General features: G+C 48.1%; 1 protein-coding gene across 1 annotated transcript in view; it reads left to right on the plus strand.

Annotated features, from left to right (window-relative positions):
• Positions 1 to 26,347, plus strand: part of WNT2 (Wnt family member 2) — a 326,881-nt gene that overhangs the window by 293,736 nt on the left and 6,798 nt on the right. The window contains exon 4 of the mRNA XM_078648157.1: positions 9,582 to 9,846. Within this exon, the coding sequence (XP_078504283.1) occupies positions 9,582 to 9,846 (265 nt within the window). The remainder of the gene's footprint in view (positions 1 to 9,581; positions 9,847 to 26,347) is intronic.

Consider the following 26,347-nt stretch of genomic DNA (forward strand, 5'->3'; position numbering starts at 1 on the left):
CTGCGCCCGCCTTCGGGGTGTTGGGCCCCCCGGGGACTAAGGGACTGACTCATCAGGTTTCTCTTGGATATTGAAGCACCGAAGGGCGGCTGGTGGTCTTGTGCGTTAACCTGGCCTGAACTCCGCTCCACTACGGGACGCTCTTTCGCCCTCCTATAGGCGAGGAACTGGGACAGCGATGGCCTCTAACTCCCGCAAGGTGAAAGCTGGCAAAGGGGGGACTACTAAGAGTTCTCAGGCTCCGGCCTCCCCGGGCCCGAGTGCATCACCGGGGAGATCTGATGATGAGGCCCCGGCTACTAAGGCCTTCATGAAGGAACTCTTTACTTCCATCAAAGACGATATATCGGAGCTCCGAACCCAGCTCACATCGGATCTCCGCGAGGTGCGGAGGGATGTCGACGGTATTGGGGAAAGAGTGGCCACCCTGGAAGATCATGACCTCAGTATGGCCAATGATGTTCACCTGCTGCAACAGGACGTGCTCCGTCTCATGGAACAGAACATAGATTTGCAGGCCCATGCTGAAGACCTTGAGAACCGTTCCCGCCGGAACAACATCTGCATTCGGGCGGTCCCATGGGACGGTGAAGCAGGAGATCTCTGGGAGTATGTGCAGGCACTCTTCCTCCAGATTTTGGATGAGGAAGACTTGCAGGAGATCAGGATGGATCGGGTTCATAGAGTGGGATTGCCTAGGCGGAACGGGGGTCATCCTCCTGACATACTGGTGTGTGTCCACGATTTCCAAGTCAAGGAAAGAATTCTGAGGAAGGCTCGTGACATCCCCTCCCTGCAATTCCGGGATCATCGCCCTCAGCTTTATCAGGACTTAGCCGCGACGACACTCCAGAAGAGGCGCGAGTTCCGTCCTGTCACTGCCTATCTCCGGGAGCACAACATCTCCTACTCCTGGGCCACCCCTTCCGAATTATCTTCCGATGGCAGAATAGGCTGGCACAGATTCGATCTCTTCGGGAGGCGAAGGAACTTCTGGGGATTGAGGACGAGACTCCGGCGCCCGAACGTCGCAGTCCTTCGCCACGGAGAAGACGCCGTTCTTCGTCTTGGCACAGGGTAGGCCCGGACATGAACCGCAGGAGGCCTGACCGCACAACTAGCCTTCAGGAGCGAGGGAATGCAGTGGCTTCTGTGGCCTCCGCCACGCTTCCGCCGTCACAACAGAGCTCTGGGGCGGCCTGATCTTCGAGTCGCTTGCCTTGGTGCCGGAGGGGCACGCACACTCAGGTAACGGGGCTATGAATGTACTTTCCGAGAAGACACCCCGGTCTTTGGCCTTGGGAGATCCGTTCTTGGATCCCCACCTACGCCCCCTGAGAGACTTCATACGGGGTATGTTTACTTCGGGACTCATTTTGTTTGTATTTTGGGTTGTTGGGGAGAGGGCGGGGGCAGGGCGGGAAGGGGTGGTGGGGGTTGGGTAGGTGGGGGTAGGTGTTTGGGGGGGGTGGGGGTGGTGATGACGAATGGATGGTTGTGCACGTACAGGATTGTTTGCAGGCCCGCTGCTATTGGTTTTGGATGGCGTTTGTCTTTCTGTGCTGGGCCCTGAGGACTGGTTATCGACTTGGGAGCGGGAGCAGAGAGTGGTCCGGGTGGAACCAGTCTTGGGGAGAGGTGGGAGGGGTCCCTGGCGTGCGTGAGGACTGGAGAAGTGTGTTCTGGGGGGTTGGGGGACTGCTGGACTTAGCTACTGGGGAGCAGGGGGGCTTGATTTGCTTGTATGCCTCTTAGCGTGGGTACTTGGAATGTGAAGGGCCTTAACTCCCCGCAGAAACGCCAGAAATTGTGGAAATACCTGCTGGATCATCATCTGGATGTTGTGGGGCTCCAGGAGACCCATCTAGCCCGTAGGGATGAGCTCCGGCTCCGACATAAGCAGTACCCCCTCATATATAGGTCTTCCGCTTCTACTAAACACAGAGGGGTGGCTCTTTTATTTAGGTCATCCATTCAATTCCAGCCTCTGGGAGTGAGTAGTGATAAAGATGGCAGGTGGCTGATGGTTAGGGGGGTGCTTCATGGACGCCTGTGTACGTTTGTGGTAGTATATGTGGCCAATGCCCAGCAAAATAACTTTCTTCAGGACCTGTTGGATGAGATGGGAAGCTTCGTGGAGGGTCATCTAGTTGTTATGGGAGACTTTAATATGGTGTGGGATCAGGCCTTAGATAGCTCCCGTGCCCAGAGGACAGACTCTGGCGTCTTTTCCGCCGTGACTAAGAACAGGATGGAGGAGCTGGGACTTATAGATGGATGGCGTGCAGTAAATACACAGACCAGGGACTACACGTTTTTTTCCCATGTGCATCACAAATACTCCCGCATAGACTATGTTTTTTTGAGTCAGGCCCTCAGGGGGGATGTCCGGGATTCTACGATTTTTCCGCTCTCTGTTTCAGATCATGGCCTGTTGGCACTCCAGCTTCAGTGGTCAGTGAGGGGGGACGGATATCGGAAGTGGTACTTTCCGGCAGCTCTAGTGCGGGATGATGCCTCGTGTAAGGAACTAAGGAAAGCCATTAGGGAGTTCTTGACGCTCAACCCGAGCTCGGACACCTCCGTGTTTAACACTTGGGATGCCTGTAAGGCTTCTCTGAGGGGCACTTGCATAGGACTTAATGCGGCTCTTAACCGCTTGCGTTGGGTGGAACGGGAGACTTTGGAGGCTGAGCTTGAGAGATTGGAGCGGGCCCACAAACTGAACCCCTCTCGCGCGATGCTTCGCCCACTGTCGGCTGTTAGGGGGAAGCTGAAGGCGCATTACAACAACCGCTCTGAGCTAACCCTCCTACGACTTCGTCGAGGGTCGTACGCTCAGGGGAACAAAGTGGGCCGACATCTGGCTCGCCAGCTTCGTGAAAAGAGAGAGAGGGAATATATAGGGGGGATCTGGGACTCGGGAGGCTCGATTCATCATCGGGTCGGGGACAAGGCGGATATCTTTGGACGATTCTACGAGCTGCTTTATAAAGGTGACTCGCTCGATTCGGGAGCACAAGAAGCTTTTCTGTCGAGCCTCCCCCTCCCGCAGGTCTCTGTCGTTAGCAATGAACAACTGACGGCCCCCTTTACTAGGGAAGAGGTACTTGAGGCGATCAAGGCCTTGAAACCCAATAAAGCCCCTGGTCCAGACGGGTATACGGCTTATTTCTACCAGTCGTTTGCCTCTGAGCTTGTCGATTGCCTAGTCTCACTTTTCAATGGCATGGCGGCCGTCGGGGAGACCTCTGGCACTATGGCTGAGGCCTTGATCACTGTGATCCCCAAACAGGGGAAGGATCCCTCCAGTTGTACCTCATACCGTCCTATAGCCCTGTTGAATGTGGATGCCAAGCTGTACTCCTCTATCATCGCCCGCCGGTTGCAGGATCTGATGCCGGCCATTATACACCCGGATCAATCCGGTTTCATTAAGGGGCGGCAGACCCATGATAACTTGCGGAGGGTGATACACCTGATAGAGAAAGCTTCCAGATTCCGCATCCCAGCTGTACTGGTGGGTTTGGATGCGGAGAAGGCCTTCGATCGAGTCGACTGGGGATTCTTGTTTCGCACCCTGTCCGCCTTTGGATTTTCACGGCAATTCCTCACGATGATTCAGGCGAATTTTAATCGACCAACCTCGAGGGTGTTGGTTAACGGCCATCGGTCGGCTGCGTTTCCTCACTCTAGAGGTACAAGACAGGGGTGCCCCCTTTCCCCTCTCCTCTTTGCCTTGAGTATCGAACCCCTGGCGCTGGCGATCCGGGAGAATGAACGTATCAAGGGCATACCCTTCACAGGGGAACAGCACAAAATATCCCTCTTTGCGGACGACGTCCTGTTATCCTTAGAAGATCCCACTCAATCCCTACCGCCTGTTCACGAGGAGCTCTCCCGGTTTGAGGCAGTGGCGGGCTTCCGGGTCAACTTTGACAAGTCGCATATCCTGAATCTGACCTTGTCCCCTGCAGAAGTGGACCGGATGCGCGTATTGACAACCCTGTCGTGGACGTCCACCTCTCTGTTGTACCTGGGGGTGCGCCTCACACCTACTGTGGGCTCCCTCTTTATGGCTAACTTTCCCCCCTTGCTGGCTTCGGTGCGAAGCGATCTAGACCGGTGGAAGCCGAAATTCCTCTCGTGGCTCGGCCGGATACATGCTCTTAAAATGGTCCTCCTCCCTAAGTTTCTATATCTTTTCCAAGCCCTCCCTATTCCTGTAGACGTGGATTTCTTCCGCCGCCTAAAGACGATGATGTTGAAGTTTGTCTGGCAGGGTGGCCGGGCACGGATACCCTTTACGACACTTCGTCGGCCGAGGGGAGAGGGAGGGGTCGGGCTTCCGGACATGCTCCTGTACTATAAGGCTGCACAGTTGCAGGTGATAGTGGAATGGTCCCAACAGCTCTCAGAGAAGCACTGGCTACATATGGACCGGGCAGTGGCGGGGAGGTCGATTTGGGATTTAATTTGGAAGCCCAAAATAGACCGACCGAAGAATGCTTACATCAGCACTCTCACTAGCACAGTTCTGAAGGTATGGGATACGGTCACTTGTGACGATAGTTGGACCACTTTTCCGTCTCCCTTCACTCCCATCCACTTTAATCCGGCCTTTCCACCGGCCGTACAGGAGGGACCCTATCGCCAGTGGCTTGAGGGTGGATGCCGGGCACTTGCGCACTTGTTTCATGGGACCGTTCCCCTCACCTTCCACAATTGTATGCGCGATTATGGCCTTCCGACCACAGAGCGCTATCACCATGCCCAGCTCCTTCATTGGGCAACCTCGGCGGGAGTTTGCGAGGCAGCTACTCGTCCGCTTTCCCCCTTCGAGTCCTTCCTGCTTCGCACATCTGCGATGCGGGGGGCAATCTCCTTCTTATATGGCCTGCTTCTGCGCACCGCGATCGCCCCGCGCCCTCGATATATGGAGCGGTGGGAGGCTCTTCTGGATCGAGATATTTCTGATACAGAATGGAAGCACCTCTGGAAGGATATAGCAGCGCACAACCACTCTGTGAGTCTTAGGGAAGCCCATCTGAAAACCATGTATGATTGGTATCTGTATCCGTCCAGACTCCATCGCATTTTTCCTACATCTTCGGATAGATGCTGGAGGGGGTGTGGCCTACTGGGCGACTTCCACCATATCTGGTGGGATTGCCCAATCATTCGCCCCTTCTGGATGGAGATACTCTCCCACATCAAGGAGATATTGGGATACCCGATCTCGGACTCAGTGGCTCATGTACTACTGGGTCTCCGAGATCCACTGTTGGAACATCAGACTAAGGCAGACAAGCGTATTCAATGGCTATGCCTAGGGGCGGCTAAGCTCACATTGGCGGCGGTGTGGAAGAAGCCACATGCCCCAGCTGTATCACTGTGGCACTCGAGGTTATGGGGTCTTTTGAGCATGGAGAAAATGTCGGACATCTTTATGGGAGACTTTAAGAATTTCCTCTTTCGATGGGGACCACTAGTCCGCTTTTTGTCATCTGGCTTGCCGTCTGCGGTATGCCCGCCCACACTACGTGCACTGCACTTGTTTCAAGTATGAACGGATTGTATGACTTCCCACCTTGATATGGTGGGAGAGTAGCTATGTTGTCACCACTGGGGGAGGGTGGGGGGTGGGGGGGAACTAGTTGGGGTTTTGTTTATGTCCATTGTTGCGACTCTGTTTAGCCTGGGGACTCAGGATTTCTATGGCTTCAGGCACCCTTCTTCTACCGCTCTCGGACAGTTTATTGCGAACATTTGAGAAGGCACTGGCATCAAGACTGAACCTTATTTGATGGAGCCTCTATTGTTATGGGTTGCTCACTGCACTTAATTTCAATGCATATTATACTCCCCTGTGTAGGATTTGTGGCGGAGTTGTCGCCTATTCTTTTTCTTTGTCCCCTTTCTTCCCTGCCTCTTATACTTTGAACGAATACAATAAAAACATGTTTTACAAAAAAAAAAAGTTAGGTTTTTTGATTCTGCTCTGCATGTTTCTGAAAGCTGGAAAGATGGTGACTTTAGCACAGCAAACCATTTGTTGATGCCATGTGTATGAAAAAAAGACACTTTTATCCAGATCAGATTTTTCCCATTGTTCCCAAAAATCTCAACATTTATCTAGATTTTTACTATTTTCTTGGTCACCTCCAGGGGAATCCACAAACTCTGGTTACTTTTGTCATCCTTAGGATGTTGGAAAAAAGGACACAAATTTGGCGTGAATACCTTATTTAAACAAAAAGATATGGAGGCCTAAATATGAACTACCCCAAATAGCCAAAAAAGGGCTCAGCACTGGAGGGGGGGGGGCAGTTGTTAAGGAGTTAAAACATGAAATGCGATTATTACACAGATGAGACACATCATTGTTATAAGCATTATTAGTCTGGTGAAAAATATGAATAATTCGACTATGTTGATTATTCCTAATATTACTCCTATCTATCACTAATACTCATATAATACTGAGAGCATGGTGGGAGTACTCTTCTGCCGGACCCAATTGGAATGATCTAACCCCATAGCTCAGTGTAATGCCTCAGGAAGCCGGCCTCAGTGCATTAGCAATGCTTTAGTGTGGAATTGGAATGATCTAACCCCATATCTCAGTGTGATGCCTCAGGAAGCCGGCCTCAGTGCATTAGCAATGTTTTAGTGTGCAAGTCCAAATACATCTGCCTGCACAGCTATATTCCTTCTTAGAATGTGTGTCCACCTGCAAAGATGAATCGCATTTACAGGTCTCCGCAGCATACATGATACCTCCGGTGTGAAGTGTTTCTCGCCAGAATTCGAAATGGGCACTGTTGAAATAATAAAACACCGGTCTTACTTAATTCTGCACGAGATGCATACAAATATCTTTACATAGTCTGGGGAAAAGGATTTTCTCCAGTGAGCACAAAACAAAGCAAGGACATCTTGTTCTTGTATATGTGTCCCTGAAAGTAAAAGGGAAGACTACAGAACAACAATGTCTATAACAACTGTGTGCATGGCATTTTGTTGTGTTAGTGAAACACATATTCAAACCACCATCTCAAAAATATAAGTTAAAAAGGAAAATTAAAATGGAGACGAAATACAATCCCTATAACACTATGTGGTCATTCTTGCATGCTTTGTGAACCTATGTGGCATGATTCAGTTGGTTAACATATGCTACTTAATGCCACCTCCCAGAGGAGTAGTGCTTTGGGACTTATTCATAAGGTGAGGACTTCTGGGGAAAGATGTATTCACCTGATGAAAGCTATGTACCTTCGATAGCAATATTTCTAGTGGATGCATAATTTTCCCGCAAGTTCCAGAGCACTTACCCTCTTTTCCAATGTGCTAATAGCAAGATAAATAAAAAACAATGAATGCAAACATGCCATGTGCTGTATGTGTCCCTTCAGTGGCTCTCTCAGTTCTTGTTTGATGGGATGCTAGATAATTATCAGGAACTGACATCAGTGTGCTGGTTGGTCCCTGATGTACCTTGGTGACGTCACCCAACAATGGAAATATGGCTGACGATGGTGGGACTGTAGAGCCAATGCTGGGGGAGAGTATTCCAGACCAACCTGAAGCCTGGAAGAAGTATTAATAAGGTGAAAAATCTGTGGGAACTCCAGGTTCTATGGGGTGCATCGATTGCAGCATAGTAGTTGGCCAACACTCACTAAGTAGTTTATTTAATAGGTAATGCACTAATTTAACAATGAAACGTAATATATATTGAAAGTATCCTAATGTCACAATCCTACAGGTACATGGTAATTCCCCCAATCGTACAGTAAAAGAAATTACTAAAATTGCCAGGTACTACAAAACTGTGTTTGATATGTGCTTGTGTTAGAATTGATTTCTAGTGCACATGCCTCTGTACTCCAAAGACTTCATGCACAGATCAATCAGTGGCTGTCTAATATATGCATCGAAGCTAGAGTTGTTGCTTAAACTATGACTCTGTTATAGTTTTACAAGGTTTGTGTTCCCACCCTCAGGTGACACAAGTGAACTTAGTTCAATGCATCAGCGCTGAATGTGAAAGACGGGTTATTGTAGTCCCACAGAACCTCACCAAATACATGGTTCAAGTGAAGTCATTACTTTTGGGGTTACTAACAATCCCTGTAAAGGGATTAGGGCCACCGTGCTTTCAGTTTACCTATTTCATTCTTCACAGTATCACCCACAGAGCACAAAGAAGACCAGACAATTTTAACTAAAAGCATTTATTACAGCAGGTCGAGCCTGTTTCTTAGTACATCTAAAATAATCACACAGAATATCATATTAACTGCAAAAAGGCACATTGTAAACAATGAAAATAAAATAAACATTTCTAAGATGGTTACAATGGGGCGAGGATGCGGCCTAACGGCTAATGTGGTCAACCTCAAATCTAGGGAACCGGATTCGCGTCTCGGCAAGGACACGCAACATCCTGTGATTCTGGGCAAGTCACTTAATCTCCTTGTGCCTAACAAAAATGAATATGTCTTCATGTAACGTAACTGGTGCTCCTGTAAAGTGATACCTGATACTTTCAGGTCAAGTTCGTGCTATATAAAACTAAAAAAAAAATTCATCTAAATGCCTAACACCCTAAAATCTACTTCTACTCAGTAGCATAGGAGAGTATGTAGTAGAGTAACTTGCGGTCTAGATTTTCTTAGGGGGAAGCGATGCAGCTCAGGCTATTGTTTTTGGAAGAGCTGTTGAGAAAGCATTCCTTGCAAACACGTGCTGCTGTAGTAGCCTCCCTCTTGTACTTGGTTCTTATCAGTGTCAGGTAAGATGAATCCTCTTCTCTGAGTACCGGCAATAGTCAAGATTATCATGGATGATACCTTGCAGGATATTCTTGGGGGAAGGACCTCTCTACCCAAGGAGTCGAATAGTGGTCATTAAATAATAAATATTATCAGGGAAGAAAACCTCTGAATAATGTTTTCAGAAATGTGATACACAGAATAAGAACGCCAGAGAATGGATCCTAGATAAATTTGTAAGAAAATGGGGGACAAGGGGACGTCAATTCAGACTACACCTCTGATGATTTATCTAAGGATGTTTCTGGATGGCTCTGGCATGTTGATAGGGGAACACGTGTTCCAGACTAGGTGTTGCATCAGGTGTTACATCTAGGTCGTTATCGGAATGACTTAGCCCTCTCTCAATTCTACGAATGATAAGGGTGGACAACATTCACATTATTATTTCGAACATATATGGTAACGAATTGGCAGAATTCGGGAGAAGAGTTGTCCGAGAAGGAGTTGGGGGCCTGGCCGGATTGAAGTCAGACCATAGGGACTTCACGCCAGAGTAAGAGTAATGATGGAAATATAAGTGGAAGAATGAATGGAAAATATATATTTTTTTGTAATCCTTTATTTTTCAGTTTTTCATAACAAACAGCAGCAGTAATGTTAGCACTCAGTAAAATACACGATGAGGCTTAATAAAGGCTAGATAATTTGCACAAACAGGTAGCCAAACTAGCTTACAAATGGTAAATATATTGAGAGAAAGCATTGTTTGTTTTAATCTTTCATTGTGGTTTTTGGTAGGCAGTGAAGAGATTCATGAAGCAGGAGTGCAAGTGTCATGGAGTGAGTGGATCATGCTCTATGAGGACATGCTGGCAAGCTATGGCAGACTTCCGAAAAACAGGGGACTACCTATGGAAGAAATACAATGGAGCCATTCAGGTGGCGATGAATCAAGCTGGTACTGGCTTCACCGTGGCAAATAGGAGATTCAAGAAGCCAACCACGAACGATTTGGTGTATTTTGAAAGCTCGCCTGACTACTGTATTAGGGATCGAAATGCAGGTATTTTCTAAAAATGTGTTTATTGAAATTGTATAAAGTTAATGTTTGTGAGAATAAAGGCATACATATAGCGCCTATTTATAAATTGTGTTTGTTTCCATACAAGAGTAAGCTATTGATCAGCGTTTTTACAGCTGCTCAAAAATGTTTAGGTTTTAATCCAAGTTTTTCTATGAAATTTCATTCTGAATTTGAGCTAATGTCAACCATGCATTGCTCTTACTTGTATAGCCTCAATTCAAAGATGATGGATGTTTTTACTTTTAGGCACTGTGCTATGTTTAAAAGAATAATATAGTCTTACCTGGAGTCTTAACATACGACCTCCTTTATCATGACTGATGACAATCTTAGCCAGGGGATAAAGCCACCCCTTAATGTTCTGGTTCTAGCCCTATTTAAGATGATTGCCCTGCCACACTTGCTGTATACATTGCAAAATTATTCTCTGCTTCTGACGTAGCTCTGGTGGCGCAATTTGCATGGGAAAATCCAGGCCTTTTTATGGTTAAGTCGCCCTCTTCGTATTGCCTATGGGAAAAGCACTCAGTCTACGGGGGATAGCATACATGCACCTCTACTACTGGGTGGCTTAGCCGCTGGTGATCAATAACTGGCAGAATTAGGGCTGGAGGTACCCAGCCTTCTGTCTGGAGGTGGCACGGTTAGGCCTAGGTACGATTAGGGGGCTGCTGTATGGTAGTCCCAGCCCCTCGCACATCCCTGAACTCACAAGGGTGGTTCTCTTGACCTGACATTTGGCATTGTGGCGGACTGGTTAGGATCAGTGGGTCACTCTTGCAACTCCCCTCTGGACAGGCAGTTGGTTGGGTCACGCCTCCTTCCATCCGGGTTCGGTGGTTGGGACAAGATAGGGGTTTCTACAGTAGGAAATGTCTGAGAGGGGGTGCAACTTAAGTTCTATCAGATGTTGCAGGAAGAGTTTGGCCTGTAGAGGTCTCAGTTCTTTAAATACATTAATTTGCGCCATGCCCTGGAGCAGCACCGCAACTCTCTTATGGATGTTCCCGAATCAAGCCCCCTGGAATTGCAGATCTTTATAGGACCCATTGTGGCGAAGAGGATTATGCTGATTTATACATCCCTTGTAATTCATTCACATAATTCATTCCCCGGATCTATTATTTCCCCTCAGGGCCCGGTGGGAACAATGGATGTCCAGGGCCCCTGAATGATTCCGACTAGAGGGACGCCCGCACTGCCCCTAGGTTGCAGGTCATCTCCTCGAGGCTCCAGCTCATCCAACTCTCAACTACTTGCACATGACCTATAAGACTTCAGTACAGCTTTGGTATGCTGGAGTGCTAGAGTCGCCGGCGAGTTGGCGTTGTTCGGAGTTCCCGGCTCCTTTTTATCATATGGTGTGGGAATGTCAAGTGATCGCTGGGTTTTGAGGTACGGTACCTGACACATTGGCCAAGGGATTGAGTGACCCATTGACCGTTCTGCTGGGGGCTAACAACACAATTGGGGATTGGACTCTGGCGGGGATCGGGATGACGTTGTTGAAGAGATACATTTCCTAAGTGGTGGCAGTCAGCATTAGCCAAAGGAGAACCCTTGAAGAGGTATTACCAATAGTATGGTATGCCATGTTTAACAATAATGTTAATATTCTATGTAACCTAAGAGAAGGTAGTCCATAGGATCATTCAGTTTATCAAATCTTGAGGAATTTCAGAAGCCTTTGTGTGAATTCACTCAAGGAATACTCCTGGTCCGAAAGGCTTCCCAAAAGAAACTTTAAAAGATTTGCTTTCCTTGTAAGCCCTTATCTGTTATCCCAATTTAATAAAGCTACCCAACATGGTAGGCTACCCAAAGAGTTATGTGGGGCAACAGTAGTGATCCCGAACCAGAGAAGGCCTTAGAGAAAAGTCTGACAAAAGTCATTACACTGGAACGTAAATGGCTTTAAGACAGGGTGTCGTATCAGACATAGCCTCAAACGCTTACGCCCAAACCTGGACAATGCGTCTAAGTTTATTCTGGTCTAACCTCCACTGATGTGTAGTCCGTTCCACCTTACAGCCCTCCTGCCTGATCTTTTTCTGAAACATTCCTCCTCTTCTCACATGACCTTAAACCTCTCTGTGATGGACCTGCGTGACCATGCTGCTGTTTACAACATTCACCTTTTCTCCCTGCTCACTACCCATCTCTCCTCTCCGAAAGTAGTCCTTGTCTTCATATTCGGCCCAATTCTCTGTCCTCCTGATCACAGATATGTGTTAGTGGTAAATTATTCATATTACTAAATTGTTGGCAGGTAACATTTGATATATTCTGGAAAGCACGTCAAGGGCCCTGCCACATTCATACAATTCTCAAGAAGAAAGCGTTGAAACTGGAGATGGAGTATGTCACAACATTTGGAAAAGTAATAAAGTAGGCAGGGCAAGTGTGTTTTGGGGAACTTTTCAAACTACATTTTCCTAAGTAAAGTTTTTTCCAGTCCCTAAAGAGGAAGTACAACAAACTTGTTAGGAGCTACTTTCACCTAAAGACTACTGAAAGTGTGTTGAAGAGCCTCGAAGCCAGCAGTGGACACTGCCTTTGCATTGACTAATAATTCAAGAGACCTATGCCTCTGAATATCTCTTCTGAAAGCTGTACCTCAACCATGCTAAGCACTCCTGGCTGATGAGAAACATCTACGGCGTCTTCAAAAGGTTTCTAAGGCGAAGCGCAAGATGATTTTTAAGAACCAACCAGTGATACCAGCCAAGAATAGGAGGTCAGCGGAAGAAACAAATATTGTGGTAGGAACAATCTGTCCTGGACTTCTACAAGCAGGAGTATGATGAACACGAAGACACAACAAATACGTAAAGTATAAGCAGCTTGAAAAAATAATAGTTTTCCATTAGCTATGGTTCGCGCGCCACCAAACAATACGCGAGACTGGTGTGGGCACAGAAGGTATAACTCACATCGCTGTACGATCCGGTTAATATTTCCACGATGAAAATTGGACTCTGCCGCCCGTGTTTAGTTCTATAACTAGAACCAGGCTGGCAGTGTTTTTTAGCAGGACAAGCAGGTTATTCGGTCAGCCACAGGGTGGTCCCAGGATCCTTTGTTTTCGAGGGTCTAACTGGGAATTTGTGAAAAGGAGAACCAACCGCTCAGTGCGCCTGCTCCAGGGAGCGTTTTAATGGGGTCCTCTCGGCCCTACAAAGCGCGGCTCCGCCGATGCCTTTTTAATATGACGTGTGGTGCCGTAAAAAAGGGCTCCTGGCCAGCGTTCGGTGTATACCTTAAAGTAATGTCGATACAGAGGCACCAGAACCATAGTGAATATTTGATGACTTTCATTCAGAAAATCAAAGAGCGGATCCACATATTATCAGCGTACGGTAGCTGTAGTTTTTTCCGTTGCTTTACATGTCAGCAAATTATAGCAGGTTGGGGTAGTTTTATTATTTCAGTTGTGTCGAGTAGTTTAGGACGGATTCACACATATGGAAATAAATATATATCCCATGGTGCACTTTGTTTTGTAGCAAGACAGTGTGTTTATCGTCCGATGCACTTTACACCTACTAGTAGAATCGTATTTTGAAAACTGCATCCTTAGTTCGAAGGGCAGTCGGTGTTTTTTACCCTGCTGAAGAAAAAGCCCCTCATGTAATAAGTATGATTGATACTTGTTGCAATAACCACACATTTAAGAGACGGCTGCCCTTGACTGCATGGAGAGCCGCTCCCATGGAAATGGAGGTCTGTGTCCCCCGTGCGTGCTTCCATTAGCGGAGGACGGAGCTGCTGTAGCAAAAGGGGCTTTCGCATTCTGTGAACATGGGAAAATGCATTAGTCTACGAGGGCCTATGTGCACAGGCAAACTGCCCACTTTGGACATTCCAAGGTACTGCAATGCCCAGTGTGCCCGGCATGAGCTTGCCCTTCTAGGAGCCCAATGTGAGGGGACATGGCGGATCCACTGGCAACATTTTTGCTCTTCCTAGGTGAAGGAGGTCTTCACTCCCTTCGGAGACGTCACGTGCACATAACATTCCAGTACAACCACAGCCGTGCCAACAGGCTGCACGTGTGATCTCTAGCAGCAGCACGAGCCGCTGTGAAAAGGTGCACTTAAGTAGACCAGCAAGATTTTTGAATCATATTATGTCTTCTGCCATGCGTCTCTGAGGACGTCCAGCAGGAGGTCCCACAAGTAGCTCAGGACTGATGTTCTATGCTGTATATATGGCCGCTGTCAAGTGCCCCAGATGACATCACCCTGCTGCTGCAAGGCCGCAGTCAGCTCCTGAGCCAGTGCTCCATGCTGCACAACATGTGTCTCCTGGCGAGTGTGCTGGAAAACATTGCTCTGCTGCCGGAATAGCCCACAAGCAGTTCAGAAGCTATCGGTTCTTGCTGCTGTTCTACCCTACGCAGAACCATCTGTGAGGCGCCTGTTCCTGACCTACCCCCAATGACGAGCCCAGCAAGTGTATTTACTTGCACCTTAGCACCAAGGTGACTGCGTGAGGGCTGGAGGCTGCATCATCATCTCGGCAGTAGGTTTCCTGCCAAGTACCTCGGTGCCCTTCCGTGTGCCCACCCCCCCTCCAGTAGCCCCCATGAGCCTGACTGCAGTCTGTGCATCCTCACCAGCCTGACTGCTTCACCAGTACCTTTCTGGGCCTGCCTGCTCCTTCTGCCCTGAAGGCGCTTAGACTCACTAGGTCATTCGGTCATTCTCTCACATTCTCTCACATTCTCTCACTCTCTCACATTCTCTCTCTCTTCTCTCTTCTCTCTTCTCTCTTCCCTTTTCCTTTGTTCCCTTTTCTGCCACAGGTAAATGAAGTATACCCTGCTTCCAAACAAACTCCCCACTCACTGACTTACCAACCAGACATATTGTTTACATGCTTCCAGCCTTCGATTTCTTGAACTCCATATCATCCTTCATTCCATACATCACACTCCCAGCACCAATACCTCACTCAGACTCAAGTTGCTACTTCATCTGCCATGCTCTTTCACCCTCACTCATGACCCCGCCCCTCATAAACAGTTATCCCCTGTAAGAAATTGGCATACTGGTAGCTTGCACAGTGCAGTTAGGCTTAACTTAAAGGCAATGTGTAAGGTATTTGTGCAACTCTTCAAACAATAACAACATCAAAACACTACACAAGAAGAATCCCACACCAGATTATAAAAAGAATATTTAAATAAATAAATCTGATAAAGACATCTAGCCGCAGATTCCTTACCTTTGAATTCCCCAGGTGATAGACTGGATCCTGAAGATTTGTCTTCGAGCAGTGCCCCTGTGCGCCAGTAGGTGATGGTGGTCTGCTCTCCGTGGCATTGTCCGTACCGGAAGTGACGGCTGCATCACCAATATAGGCACCACCTCGGCACGCTGACTTCAGTTCTTTTCTTTCTGCATCTGCAAAGCGCTGATCTGTGAAGAGAGCTACCCTCTGTCGTATTTTAAAGGATTATTTTTTTTCCGACTTTTGTCAACCCCTGTTTTCTGTGTGTAGGATTCATGTCATCGGGGAAAACAGGTTGGTGACAGACCCACATTTGGTTTACCTGTGCTGTCTGGAGCACAACCACGACTTCAAGTCGTGCTCCGAGTGCCAGGCCATGGCACCAAAGGCTTTGGGGGAGCGGTCCCTGAAGCTGCTTGGGGCCAGGCAGGCGACGCCACACACTACTCCTCAGAGATCTCCGCCCCGGTCGAGAGGAAGGTCCTGAAACCGTTCCAAGAGTCCCAAGTACTCTATGTCCCACTTGAGATCATTGGGATACCCCATCAAGAGGCACAAAAAGCACAAGAAGTTGGGGCGTGCTTCAACTTCTCCATGTCCGTCGGCCAATGCAATGGAGGAGCATCAGCAATTGAGGCCCCGTTCTCCCGAATCTGCACCTGGGCTGACTCTGTGCCTCCCTGCTTTTCCGGTAGCCAGAGCGACCCTGATCAAATTAAATTATTTTATGAGGCCATGCTCCTCATTTTTAGTAAGCCATTACTCCTCCGGCATGCCTTCAAGTCCTATGGGGCAAGAGGGGGCCCATCGTATTTCACACTGGTGACTCCAGCCCCAACGCGGATGCTCCCCATGGATCCAGACATGGATCTGGACCGGCGCTGGTCGTGCATCTGCGACCTTCCCAGACGCTGGTCTCAATGCCGATTAGAATAGGGGACCAGCCCTGTTCTAATCTCAAACAATATATAGCTGGCGCACCATCGACCAATGCCAATTCTGGTGCCGATATGAACCACAGATCCTAGGTCGTTCCCTGAGCCTTATTCAGAGATGCTAGGCTCGGAAGAAGAATGGGTGGGGTCACTGGACCCTTAAAAATATCAACACTACGATCAGGAGATGGACTGGTATGAGGAATTGGCTGAGGCCAGCGGATACGGTCATGCTTCACCCCCCCCCACCATGGCTCTGGAGGAGAGAGTATCTTATGTAATGGTGGTGGCGAGGGTGGCTGAGGTCCTTGACCATCAGCTACCCTCAGTGCCGTTCAAGACTAACATCTTGACAGAGGTTCTACAGCCAGGAGCTTCCTCAGAACCCTTGCTCCCATTTAATGAAGCACTCACGGACTTCCTACTGGGAACCTGGAACTCATGTGTACAGGACGATTGCCTGCCGCCATCACCCTGCCCCGGGTGATCCAAACTTCCTCACTACCCACACCAGAGATCTTAGTAGTTCAAGACTCTACTTCCCATGGCACATTCCCTGCCACTCCCCCATACAGGGAATCCAAGATGCTGTACAGTTGTGGATAGTAAATTTTTTCTTCCTCCAGCCTTGCATTGCGGTCCATTAACACCGCATGCTTATTATGCCGTTATTCCTACTGTCTGTGGTAAATGGTTGCGCAAGTGCTGCCACAGGTCCCGGAGAAGGCTGACGCCATCTTCTCCCAAGCAGTATCAGACGAGAGAGACAAAGCGAAGTTCTCGCTTAGATGTGGTTTAGACACCCTGACTCGCTGGGCAGAGCGATTTCTTCGATGGTGTCTGTCAGATACCATGCCTGGCTGAGAACATTTGGCTTTTCATGGGATGTCCAGGTTTTACTCATGGACATGCCCTTTTGATGGAACCCGTCTCTTCGAAGACGAGGCAGACTCGGTGTTGGAGCGCTTTAAAGTCTTGTGGGCTATGACCAAGTCCTTGGGCCTCTCAGCTGCCCACTGTCACCCCCAGGCTGCCTTTTGCTCCTTTCGTGGCTACAGAAGGAGCTTTCAACTGTGCCAGCCCTGTTCCAGCCACCAAGCAGCGCAAGTTCCACAACAACTGCATGGAGGAAGGTGCGGTCTGTACTGATCATGTGGGTCGGGTAGCCAAAGGTCCAATCAAACCACCACCCCCTTGGCAGCTTCAGCCTCCAAGCCCTCCTAGTCTCGCCCTTCAAGACCATGGGCATCCAGTTGGTGGCAGAATCAGCCATCCCCCCCACCACTGGCAAAGCAATCAGACAGGTGGGCCTTCCAGATCATCTGGAGGGGCTACTCCCTCCACTTTGCCACTTTGAGACCACCCCTCATTTCATGCCCACAACCTACGATTGGCTGATGGCGGATCATTTACTTTGGCTCCAGGAGGAAGTCATAGCTCTTTTCATCAACTGAGCCATAGAGAGGGTTTTAGTGCCAGAAGTAGGCTGTGGTTGTAATTCCAACTACTTTCTGGTCCCAAAAAAGGACAAGGGCCTTTGTCCTATCCTAGACCTATGAACCCTCAAATACTTACTCAAAAAGGAGAAATTCAAGATGCTCATATTAGCTCAGATCCTTTCAGCCCTGGACCTGGTAGACTGGCGGGTAGCGGTGGACTTACAGGACACCTGTTTTCACATTCTTGTTCAGCCTGCTCAACTGCGCTACCTGCGGTTTTTGGTAGACCACAAGCACTTTCAGTTCTCTTGCTCCCCTTTAGCCTTACCTTCACTCCATTGGTGCTCACCAAGTTGATGGCAGTGATCGCAGCTCATGTGCCCAGATCAGGGGTGCCAGTCTTCCCCTATCTCGATGACTGGCTGCTGACGGCGGGCTCACCCCAGGCCATCGTCTCCCACCTCCAGACTACAGTGAACCTCCTGTATTCACTGGGGTTCACTATCAACGTGCCAAAGTCACACCTGACTACACCTCAGACTCTCCCTTTCATCAGAGCTCTTCTGGACACAAGGCAGATTTGGGCCTTTCCTCCCAAACAGCGAGTCCAGGATATTCAAGCTATGGTACCAATTTTTCAGCAGCTATCCTGGATTTCGATGAGAATGACTCTCAGTCTATTGGGCCTCATGGCCTCCGTCCTCCTGCTCGTAACACATGCCAAATGGAACATGTGGGCTCTGCAGTGGGACCTGAACTTCCAATGGGCGCAGCATCACGGTCCAGATCTCTAAGGGAACTGCACAAGACCTCCAGTGGTGGCTCACAAACCGCAACAGGGTCTGAGGCAGACCCCTCTCACTTCCCCAAACGGATCTCACAATAGTGACAGATGCATCACTCTTGGGATAGGGCGGCTATCTGGGAAACGTTGAAATCAGAGAACTCTGGTCTCCGGCAAAATTTGGACTCCACATCAACATGCTGGAGCTCCGAGCGAACCAATTAGCATTGAAAGCCTTTCTACCCTCCATCAAGGGAAGGCTAGTTTAAGTGTTCACAGATAACACCACAGCCATGGTGTACTGTAACAAACAGGACAGAGTGGGGTTGTGAACACTTTGTCAAGAGGCCCTGCTTCTCTGGACAGGGCTGGGACAGCAGGGTATTTCCCTGGAGATTTAACACCTGGCAGGTTCCCTGAAAGCCAGGGTGGGTGAACTCAGCCGTTGATGCCTAGAGGATCACAAGTGGCTTCTCCGTCCAGATGTGGAGCAAGGTGTCTTTCAGCAGTTGAGAGAGTCTTGGTTAGATCTGTTTGTTTCCACTGAGAACGCGCAATGTCAACAGTTTTGCCCACTGTAGTTTCCAAGGAAGCTCTTTCGGGGATGTTTTTCGTCTCAAGTGGAGCTCAGGCTCCAGTACACCGTTTCTCCCATACCACTCTTGTCCAGAGTTCTCAAGAACACCAAGTCATCCTTGTGGCTCTGGACTGGGCATGGAGAGTCTGGTATCCTGAGCTTCTATAAATGAGCATCGATCCTTAGATCAGGCTACTCCTTCTGGAGGATCTTCTGATGCAGCAGCAGGGGAGGGTACTGCACCCCAACCTGTCAACACTTTACCTCCTTGTGTAGAGATTTAGCAACGGAAGTTTATAGCTGACCTTCCTCGCAAAAGTTTGTAATGCTAGTCTGGCAGCCAGGCGTACCTCCACCACAAACGGTGTACGACTGCCGATGGAAGAAATTTGTAATATATTGTACAGAAAAGTCTACTGGCCCTCTTTCTGCTTCCCTTCTGATGTTTTGCTTTTTATTTTGACCCTTTTCAGCAGAGCTCTGCTCTGGGAACCCTGAAAGGGTATGTTTCTGCTTTGTCTGCTTTCCTGAGGCTGCTTGACAAACCCTCTTTATTTAAGTCACCCGTTGTACATAGATTTCTAAAAGGCGTTGTACATATGTTCCCACCTTCCCCTTACATTATGCCTCAGTGAAAGCTTCATTTTGTTCTCACCTTCCTGATGTGTGCTTCTTTCGAGCCCCTGCATAATTTGCCCCTCTGGTTGCTCACCATCAAAACAGCCTTTTTAGTGGCAATTCATCTGCCAAGAGGGAGAGTGAGGTGCAGGCTTTTATAGTCCAAGCCTCCTAGCTTGACGATCTTCCCTGACAAATTGGTGTTTCGCACTAGGGCCTTTTTCCTCCCAAAAGTGGCAATGCCATTCCATGTGGGACAATCTGTACGCGTCCTTCTAACAAAGAGGAGCGACCACCACCTGCACCCAAAAAGAGTGTTTTCGTTCTACCTTTACCACACAAAAGAGTTCCAGGTGGACAACCAACTCTTTGTGGGGTATGTTGGCAAGAAGAAATATTGGGTGGTGCAGAAATGGACCATCTCTTGATGGGTCATTCTCTGCATCAAGATCTGCAACGCACTGGCAGAGAAGCACCCTCTTGAAAGCTTAAGAGCTCATTCCATTAGAGCTAAGGCTGCAACCGCTGAGTTAGCACGTCGAGTCCCAGTCCTGGATATCTGCCAGGCAGCAACCTGGGTATTCCTGCACACGTTTACCAAGCATTACTGTCTGCACAGTCAGGTCCACAGGGACAGCCATTTTGCCTGTTCGGTCCTACAGGACTTTTAATTTGAAATTTGACCGCAATCCCTCCTTTGGGCATGGTATTGCTTGGGTTTCTATTCCTAGGTAAGGAATCTACAGCTAGATGTCTCCATTAGATGAACAAGTTACATACCTTCGTTAACACCTTATCTGGTAAAAACAATATCTAGCTGCAGATTCCTTACTGACCCACCCATCCTCCCTGCACTGCAGACCGGTTTCTAGGGCCAAGGCTGATCCTTGTCAGGTCCATGGTTTTCAACCACACCGATGTCAGTACATTTCATAGCTCCGCGCTTCTGGCGTGTGAAGTTGTGAAAAATAACTGACATCAGCACACCAAAGTGGCGCCTAAATAGGTGACGCAGATGACGCCACATGGAACTGACCAATGCCCCCTATTGGCATGCAGGGGTACTGCTTGAAGAAAAATCTTCCATATCCGAGGCAAAGCGATGTTCGGGTCTGGGATGCGTATCGCAGTGTCGGTTCTGGGGAGCTGTGTGGCTGCGATGCGAGGTTCTGTGTTGTTGATGAGGAGGCTGTCAACGAGGGGATTTGCAATGCGAAATCCAGCATCACGTATGCCTTGTGCTCTAGATGGTTCAGAAGAGCCGTGAGGCTTGCATTGCGAAGTCCTGCGTCGCCGTCGAGCATGACGTCAATGAGGGGCTTGTGATTCGAGGGCCTGCGTTGAGGATGTGTCACGCAGCGGCAGTTACGATGAGACTGCGAGGGCGATGCGATGCCCTTGTGATGGGAGAGTCCTCACAGTGGAGGCTATGCATCAGTTGTGCTGAGGGTGGTGCTGTGCAGCAGAGGAGATGCGTTGGTTATGCTGTATCCACAGTTGGGTTGACAGAGCACCTTCAGGTCTACTTCCTAGGGTCCAGGACTGGGGTGGCACCACTTGGTAGGGTAGGACTCACTGCTGCAGAAACCAAGTGCTGGTTACAAGAGAATAGCCCGTGGAGACACTCTGGTGGTCCTGGATACAGGTTGCAGATCCAGTCCTTCTCACCCAGGCAAGAGGGCAGCAGGTCAGCACCGCAGGGCAGCAGTCCAGCAGAATGGCAGTCCTTTCAGCAACACAACAGTCCTTCTTCCTGGCAGAGTCTTCCACAGCTTGTCTGGAGTCAAAAAAGACAAGTGTCAAAGCCTTTGTGGAAGTGCTCAGGCAGAGCCTTTGTGATGTTCAAGTGTGGTAGGTGATAGCTCCCCCCCTTGCTAATTCAGAGTGGCCCATCCTCCCAAGAACCATATTTCCTTTGTCTCACTGTCTGGGGTCAATATACAAAGATCAACTGTGAGCTACACCTAGTAAGGTAAACCAGGATCAGGTTGCAGGCACCAAATGGTTAGGACAAGAAAATGCCGACTTTATAAACGTGGCATTTTCAGTTTTGTGACAAAAAATCTGAATTTACCATTAAAGAAGGCTTTTAATTAAAATTCTGTAGATACCAAACTTGATCTGTCCATCTGGTCCCACTTGGAAGTTATAACTTATGAAACGCCATAAGATAACCCAATGTTATCCTATGGGAGAGGTAGGCCTAGCAGTAGGGAAAAACTAATGTAAAAGTTGTTCACTACCAGGACACATAAAACTGAAAAGTACAGGTCCAACTTTTTAACTACACTGCACCCTGCCCTCTGGGCTGTGTAGGGCCTACCCAAATGTGAGGGAAGAGGTGTGGCGCCGCGGCCAGGGTGACTGACTCCGGAATCTGGGGATCACGGTTCGATCCCCGGCACCGGCAGCAGATTAGCCCAGCACCATGTGACTCTGGGCAATAGCTTGCTTAATCTTCCTGACGGCCCCCAGCGCCTAGAGACCCTTACGGGTGATTGTGCGCTTTACAAATGTGGATTATTATTATTATTAAATGTATTAGAAAGGAAGGTTTGGGCCTAGCAAAGGGTTTCTTATGTCAGGTTGAAATGGCAGTTTAGAACTGCACACACATGATGCTATGGCAGGCCTGAGACAGGTTTGCAAGGCTGCATAAGTATTTAATTTACAGGCCCTGGGTAAGTGTAGTACCACATTACTAGGGTCTTAAGTAAATTAAATATACCAATTGGGGATAAGCCAATGATATAATGTTTAGAGGAGAGAACATAAGCACTTTGTGCACTTAACCACTGCTAGCCAGTGCTAGAGTCCTAAGGCCAACGAAAAGAAATCCAGCTAAAAAGTGGAGTGTAACGGCTAAACGTTTGGGGGTGACCCTGCAAAGAGGGCCAGGTCCAACATTTGCACAACCTATTGGCAAAGCAAATAGGTCTGGTTTACAAATGAAAATGTAAAGTGTGCCCCCAGTGTCAAATGAAAAACCCCAACAGACCGGTCAAGCAAGTCTTGACACTCCAGTAGGATCTGACACTGTGATGTCAACAAGAGGCCCACTGTGATGGTTACCGGCCTGGCTGGAGGGACAGAAGAAGGATGCAGCCCGGGGTGTTAGCTACATTTGCTTGTGATAGAGCCAGCCTCTTTGAAGTTAATGAAGTACTTAGGCCCAGTCCACAAGTACCCTGCCAATGGCACAACAAGAACTCCTCAGTTCACACCTTATTCACACCCATTGACATGCTAATTAAAGGCTGGCAGGAGCAAAATGCAGGCTTCAGGGCAAAGGTGCGATTTGTAAAGTCATCTTTCCAAAATATTTGTAGTAAATCCAACTTCATGAGTGAATTGGGCTTGTGAGAACTATTTAAAAAAAAGTCCAAAAATTAAATTTGTAGATGTTTCCTAGGCAGAGGTAACAGTTATTAAAGTTAATATTGTATCCCAGTGCATTCTTGTTTACAGGGCAACCCTGCCACAGTGAAAATGGCTTTAAGGTGCTAATTACTGTAAGAACATGTTTAACATTAACCTTTCCATGTTCTAATTTTAAGTTCCATTCATCCTGCTGTGATGGGGAGGAAGGCTTATAAATATTTAAAAGAAAGGATTCAGGCTTGTCAAAAGGTGTGGGTTTGACAAGCCAAATTTGCAGTTTAAACCTGCAGCACAAGGCTACTGGTGGCAGGTGGCAGTGCTGCAACCCACTGGTGATGTTTAACTTGCAGGCCCTAGGTACACTTTGGGCACCATATATTAATGACTAAGATGTAAGTTAAATATACCAATGAGGGGTTTGCTAGTTTCATGATGTTAAAAGGGAGAGTGCAGGCACCTTACGACTGATTAGAGTTCTACAACCATCAAAATCAGTCAATGCACAAATCTAGGTATACACCACACAAAAGATAGTCATTTCTAATTTAAGACTAGACTTCAAATATTAGCAAGCAGAGCTTTGCATCAAAATCTATTGGTGGTTGCATGTGAACTCCCGTGTACAATGCTTGGGACGCCCCTTGATGCAAAGAAGGACAAAGCAACACATAGCACTACTTTGCATTACTTAAGGACTACTTTCCAAGGCAAAACAAGTTTTGCACTGGAAAGTAAATCCCAAATCCACACTCTGCAATGGTTTATATCACTTTTGGCGACTCTGGTCCAGTGCAAAGTTTTGATAAATCTGGCTCAAACAGTAAAACCTGGACAAGGAAAGGGGAAAAGGAGGTAACGCATAAATTGCTTGAAAGTAATACTCATCAAGGTTATTCTCTTTTTTCATTTCATTTCATATAGCCTTCTCTTGTATTCCGGAGTGCGTCGCCCTCCCTCCTAAATATGTTGTGATATATACAAGAGAGGGTTGGAGGTGAGATTCCTCTTGTATGATTCTACTGGAGGAAGGGGGAGGCCCTATGGAAAGGTTTTCAGTAAGAAAGAATGGCTTAGAGTACAAATATTGGCAGCAGAGTGCCTGAACGTAAGAGATGGATACTGCTCACACAGCAGGGGCGAGGATGAGAGAATCCGAATAATATTGATTACAGAATAATCTTCACACTACTCTATAGTACCGTATCTCTTTAGCCGTCCTCTGAATTGTGATCCAGAGGATAACTCCATTCTGACCACATCGTTGGGCACACATTTTTCATGCTAGCCTTTATTGTGCTGCTTTCCCCAGTGCCAGTGTCAGATGGTACTGCTTAATCTACACACAAACTGATGTTATGTGCACACAGAAATGGGTTCATCCTACAATTTAGAACCATTCTTAAGCAACCATTACATGTGTAGTGTTTTAGAGGAGTGTACAGTTATCTGAGCTAGCCTTGTAGCATTGTTTTTTTTCCCACTTGATGAAACGGGGCTGTCTTTGTTACATTAAATTGATTTGGATTACATGTTTTGTTTGCAATTTTCAATGATTAGCTTTCACAAAAAGAGCTTTAACCACCAGCAAAATTAAGCCAGAGTTAATCTTTAAATTCAGCATCTTCATGTTAAATTTACTGATTGAAAGTTGCCCTCTTGTACTCGGGGATTACCACATCTGCTGCTCTGCATTCCCCTGTTATGGTTGCACATCTGGCAATGAGCAGACACTTAAGCCAGACAAGCCTACTGTATATCTGAGTCCAGGAATGCCAGCGCGCTCCCCCGGGATGGCACAGTCATCAACTAATTGCAGGTCCCTGAACAATTTGCATTGCGAAGAACCTGAAACGATGTGGGGTCAAGGTGAGGGGGCGCTGCCTTCTATCTCCGCGAATCAGACCGCGCCACCTTCACCTACTCCTATTGGCGAGACAAATTGAGATGAACATTTGCTCTGTCAGAGGGGTGACACCTGACAGGCAGCTGCGTGACTGAGGCACGGCGGCAACTACCCAGAATCAGGCATGTTTCACACAAATCACTCGCAACAAACAGAACAACCTGAAACACAATCTCTTTCGCGGCCATTAAAGATCAGCGTCTAGACGTGCTGCATTACACGTGTCAGGCCGTGCCAAAACCCATTGACTGCGTCCCGTTAGCGAAAAAGGGAGGGGAGAAAAGCGTCAGGAAGTGAATACACGAAAATTATTTTTCACCACGATTAGATACTTATTGGGGTTGCAGTTACAAATTGTGTGTCTTGCATTACAAACGATGGGTCGCAGTACATCGATTATTAAAAGGATACGCCATATACATGAAATGGTGTTGGTTGCTTGAAAGTGAAGTGGTCTTGCTCTCACTTGTAACGCTTTGATATCAGCTTCTCTCCACTTGGCGACTTTTCCTGTGCTATAAAGCATCACACTCTTACGCTGGAAATGTGAGTATCCATATTGTAAGCAATATGTGTACTCTTTTGAATGGATGTTAGTCATTCGCCTATATAAGCCTACATAGGAGGCCTATATAAGAGCTACAGGAGTTTTTGTGGCACCGATTGCGACAGAGAGTGTGTTACTGTGATCTGGAGGAGCATACTTTGGGTGCACCCTTCCTATTGTGCATAACTACTATCTGTCACTGGGCTGCAGAGGACTGACAGTGGCAGCAACACGAGTGTCAATCAATCAATCAGGGGCATTGTAAGCGTGCTACTCACCCGTGAGGGTCTCAAGGTGCTGAGGGTGGGGGGTTGTCCGCAGGTCTATTCACCCGAAGAGCCAGGTCTTGAGGGTCTTCCTGAAGGTGTTCAGGGAGGGGGAGAGTCTGATGTCTGCCGGTAGCTCATTCTAGGTCTTGGCTGCGATGTGAGAGAAGTATCTTCCGCCTGCTCTGGCTCTGTGGATGCATGGGGTTTCAGCTAGTGCGAGGTTGGCAGATCGGAGGTTTCTTTTGGGTACGTGTAAGTTTATTCTGTCGTTGAGGTTTTTGGGTCCGTTGTTGTGTAGGCATTTGTAGGCGTGAGTGAGGATCTTGAAAGTGACTCTCTTCTCCACGGGGAGCCAGTGGAGTCTCCGCAGGTGTTGGCTGATGTGTTTGTGCCGAGGGATGCCGAGGACGAGTCTGGCCGCGATGTTCTGTATTGTCTGGAGTTTGCGGAGTAGGAACTTATTGATGCCGGCGTAGAGCACGTTTCCATAGTCCAGTCTGCTGGTGATGAGTGCGTGGAGGACTTTCTTCCTTGACTCCGGGGGGATCCATTTGAAGGTCTTTTGAAGGATGGGGAGGGTGTTGAAGCAGCTGGTGGTGACAGCATTGACCTGTCTGTTCATGGCGAGTGATGAATCGAGTACGATGCCAATGTTTTTGGCGTGGTCTGAGGGGGTAGGTGGGTATCCGAGGGCGGTGGGCCATCAGGTGTTGTCCCATGCAGAAGGGGTGGTTCCAAGGACGAGGACTTCTGTCTTTTTGGCGTTGAGTTTTAGGCAGCTGTTGGTCATCC

The sequence above is a fragment of the Lissotriton helveticus genome, chromosome 1_1 (assembly GCF_964261635.1).
Source record: "Lissotriton helveticus chromosome 1_1, aLisHel1.1, whole genome shotgun sequence".
Classification (NCBI taxonomy): Eukaryota; Metazoa; Chordata; class Amphibia; order Caudata; family Salamandridae; genus Lissotriton; species Lissotriton helveticus.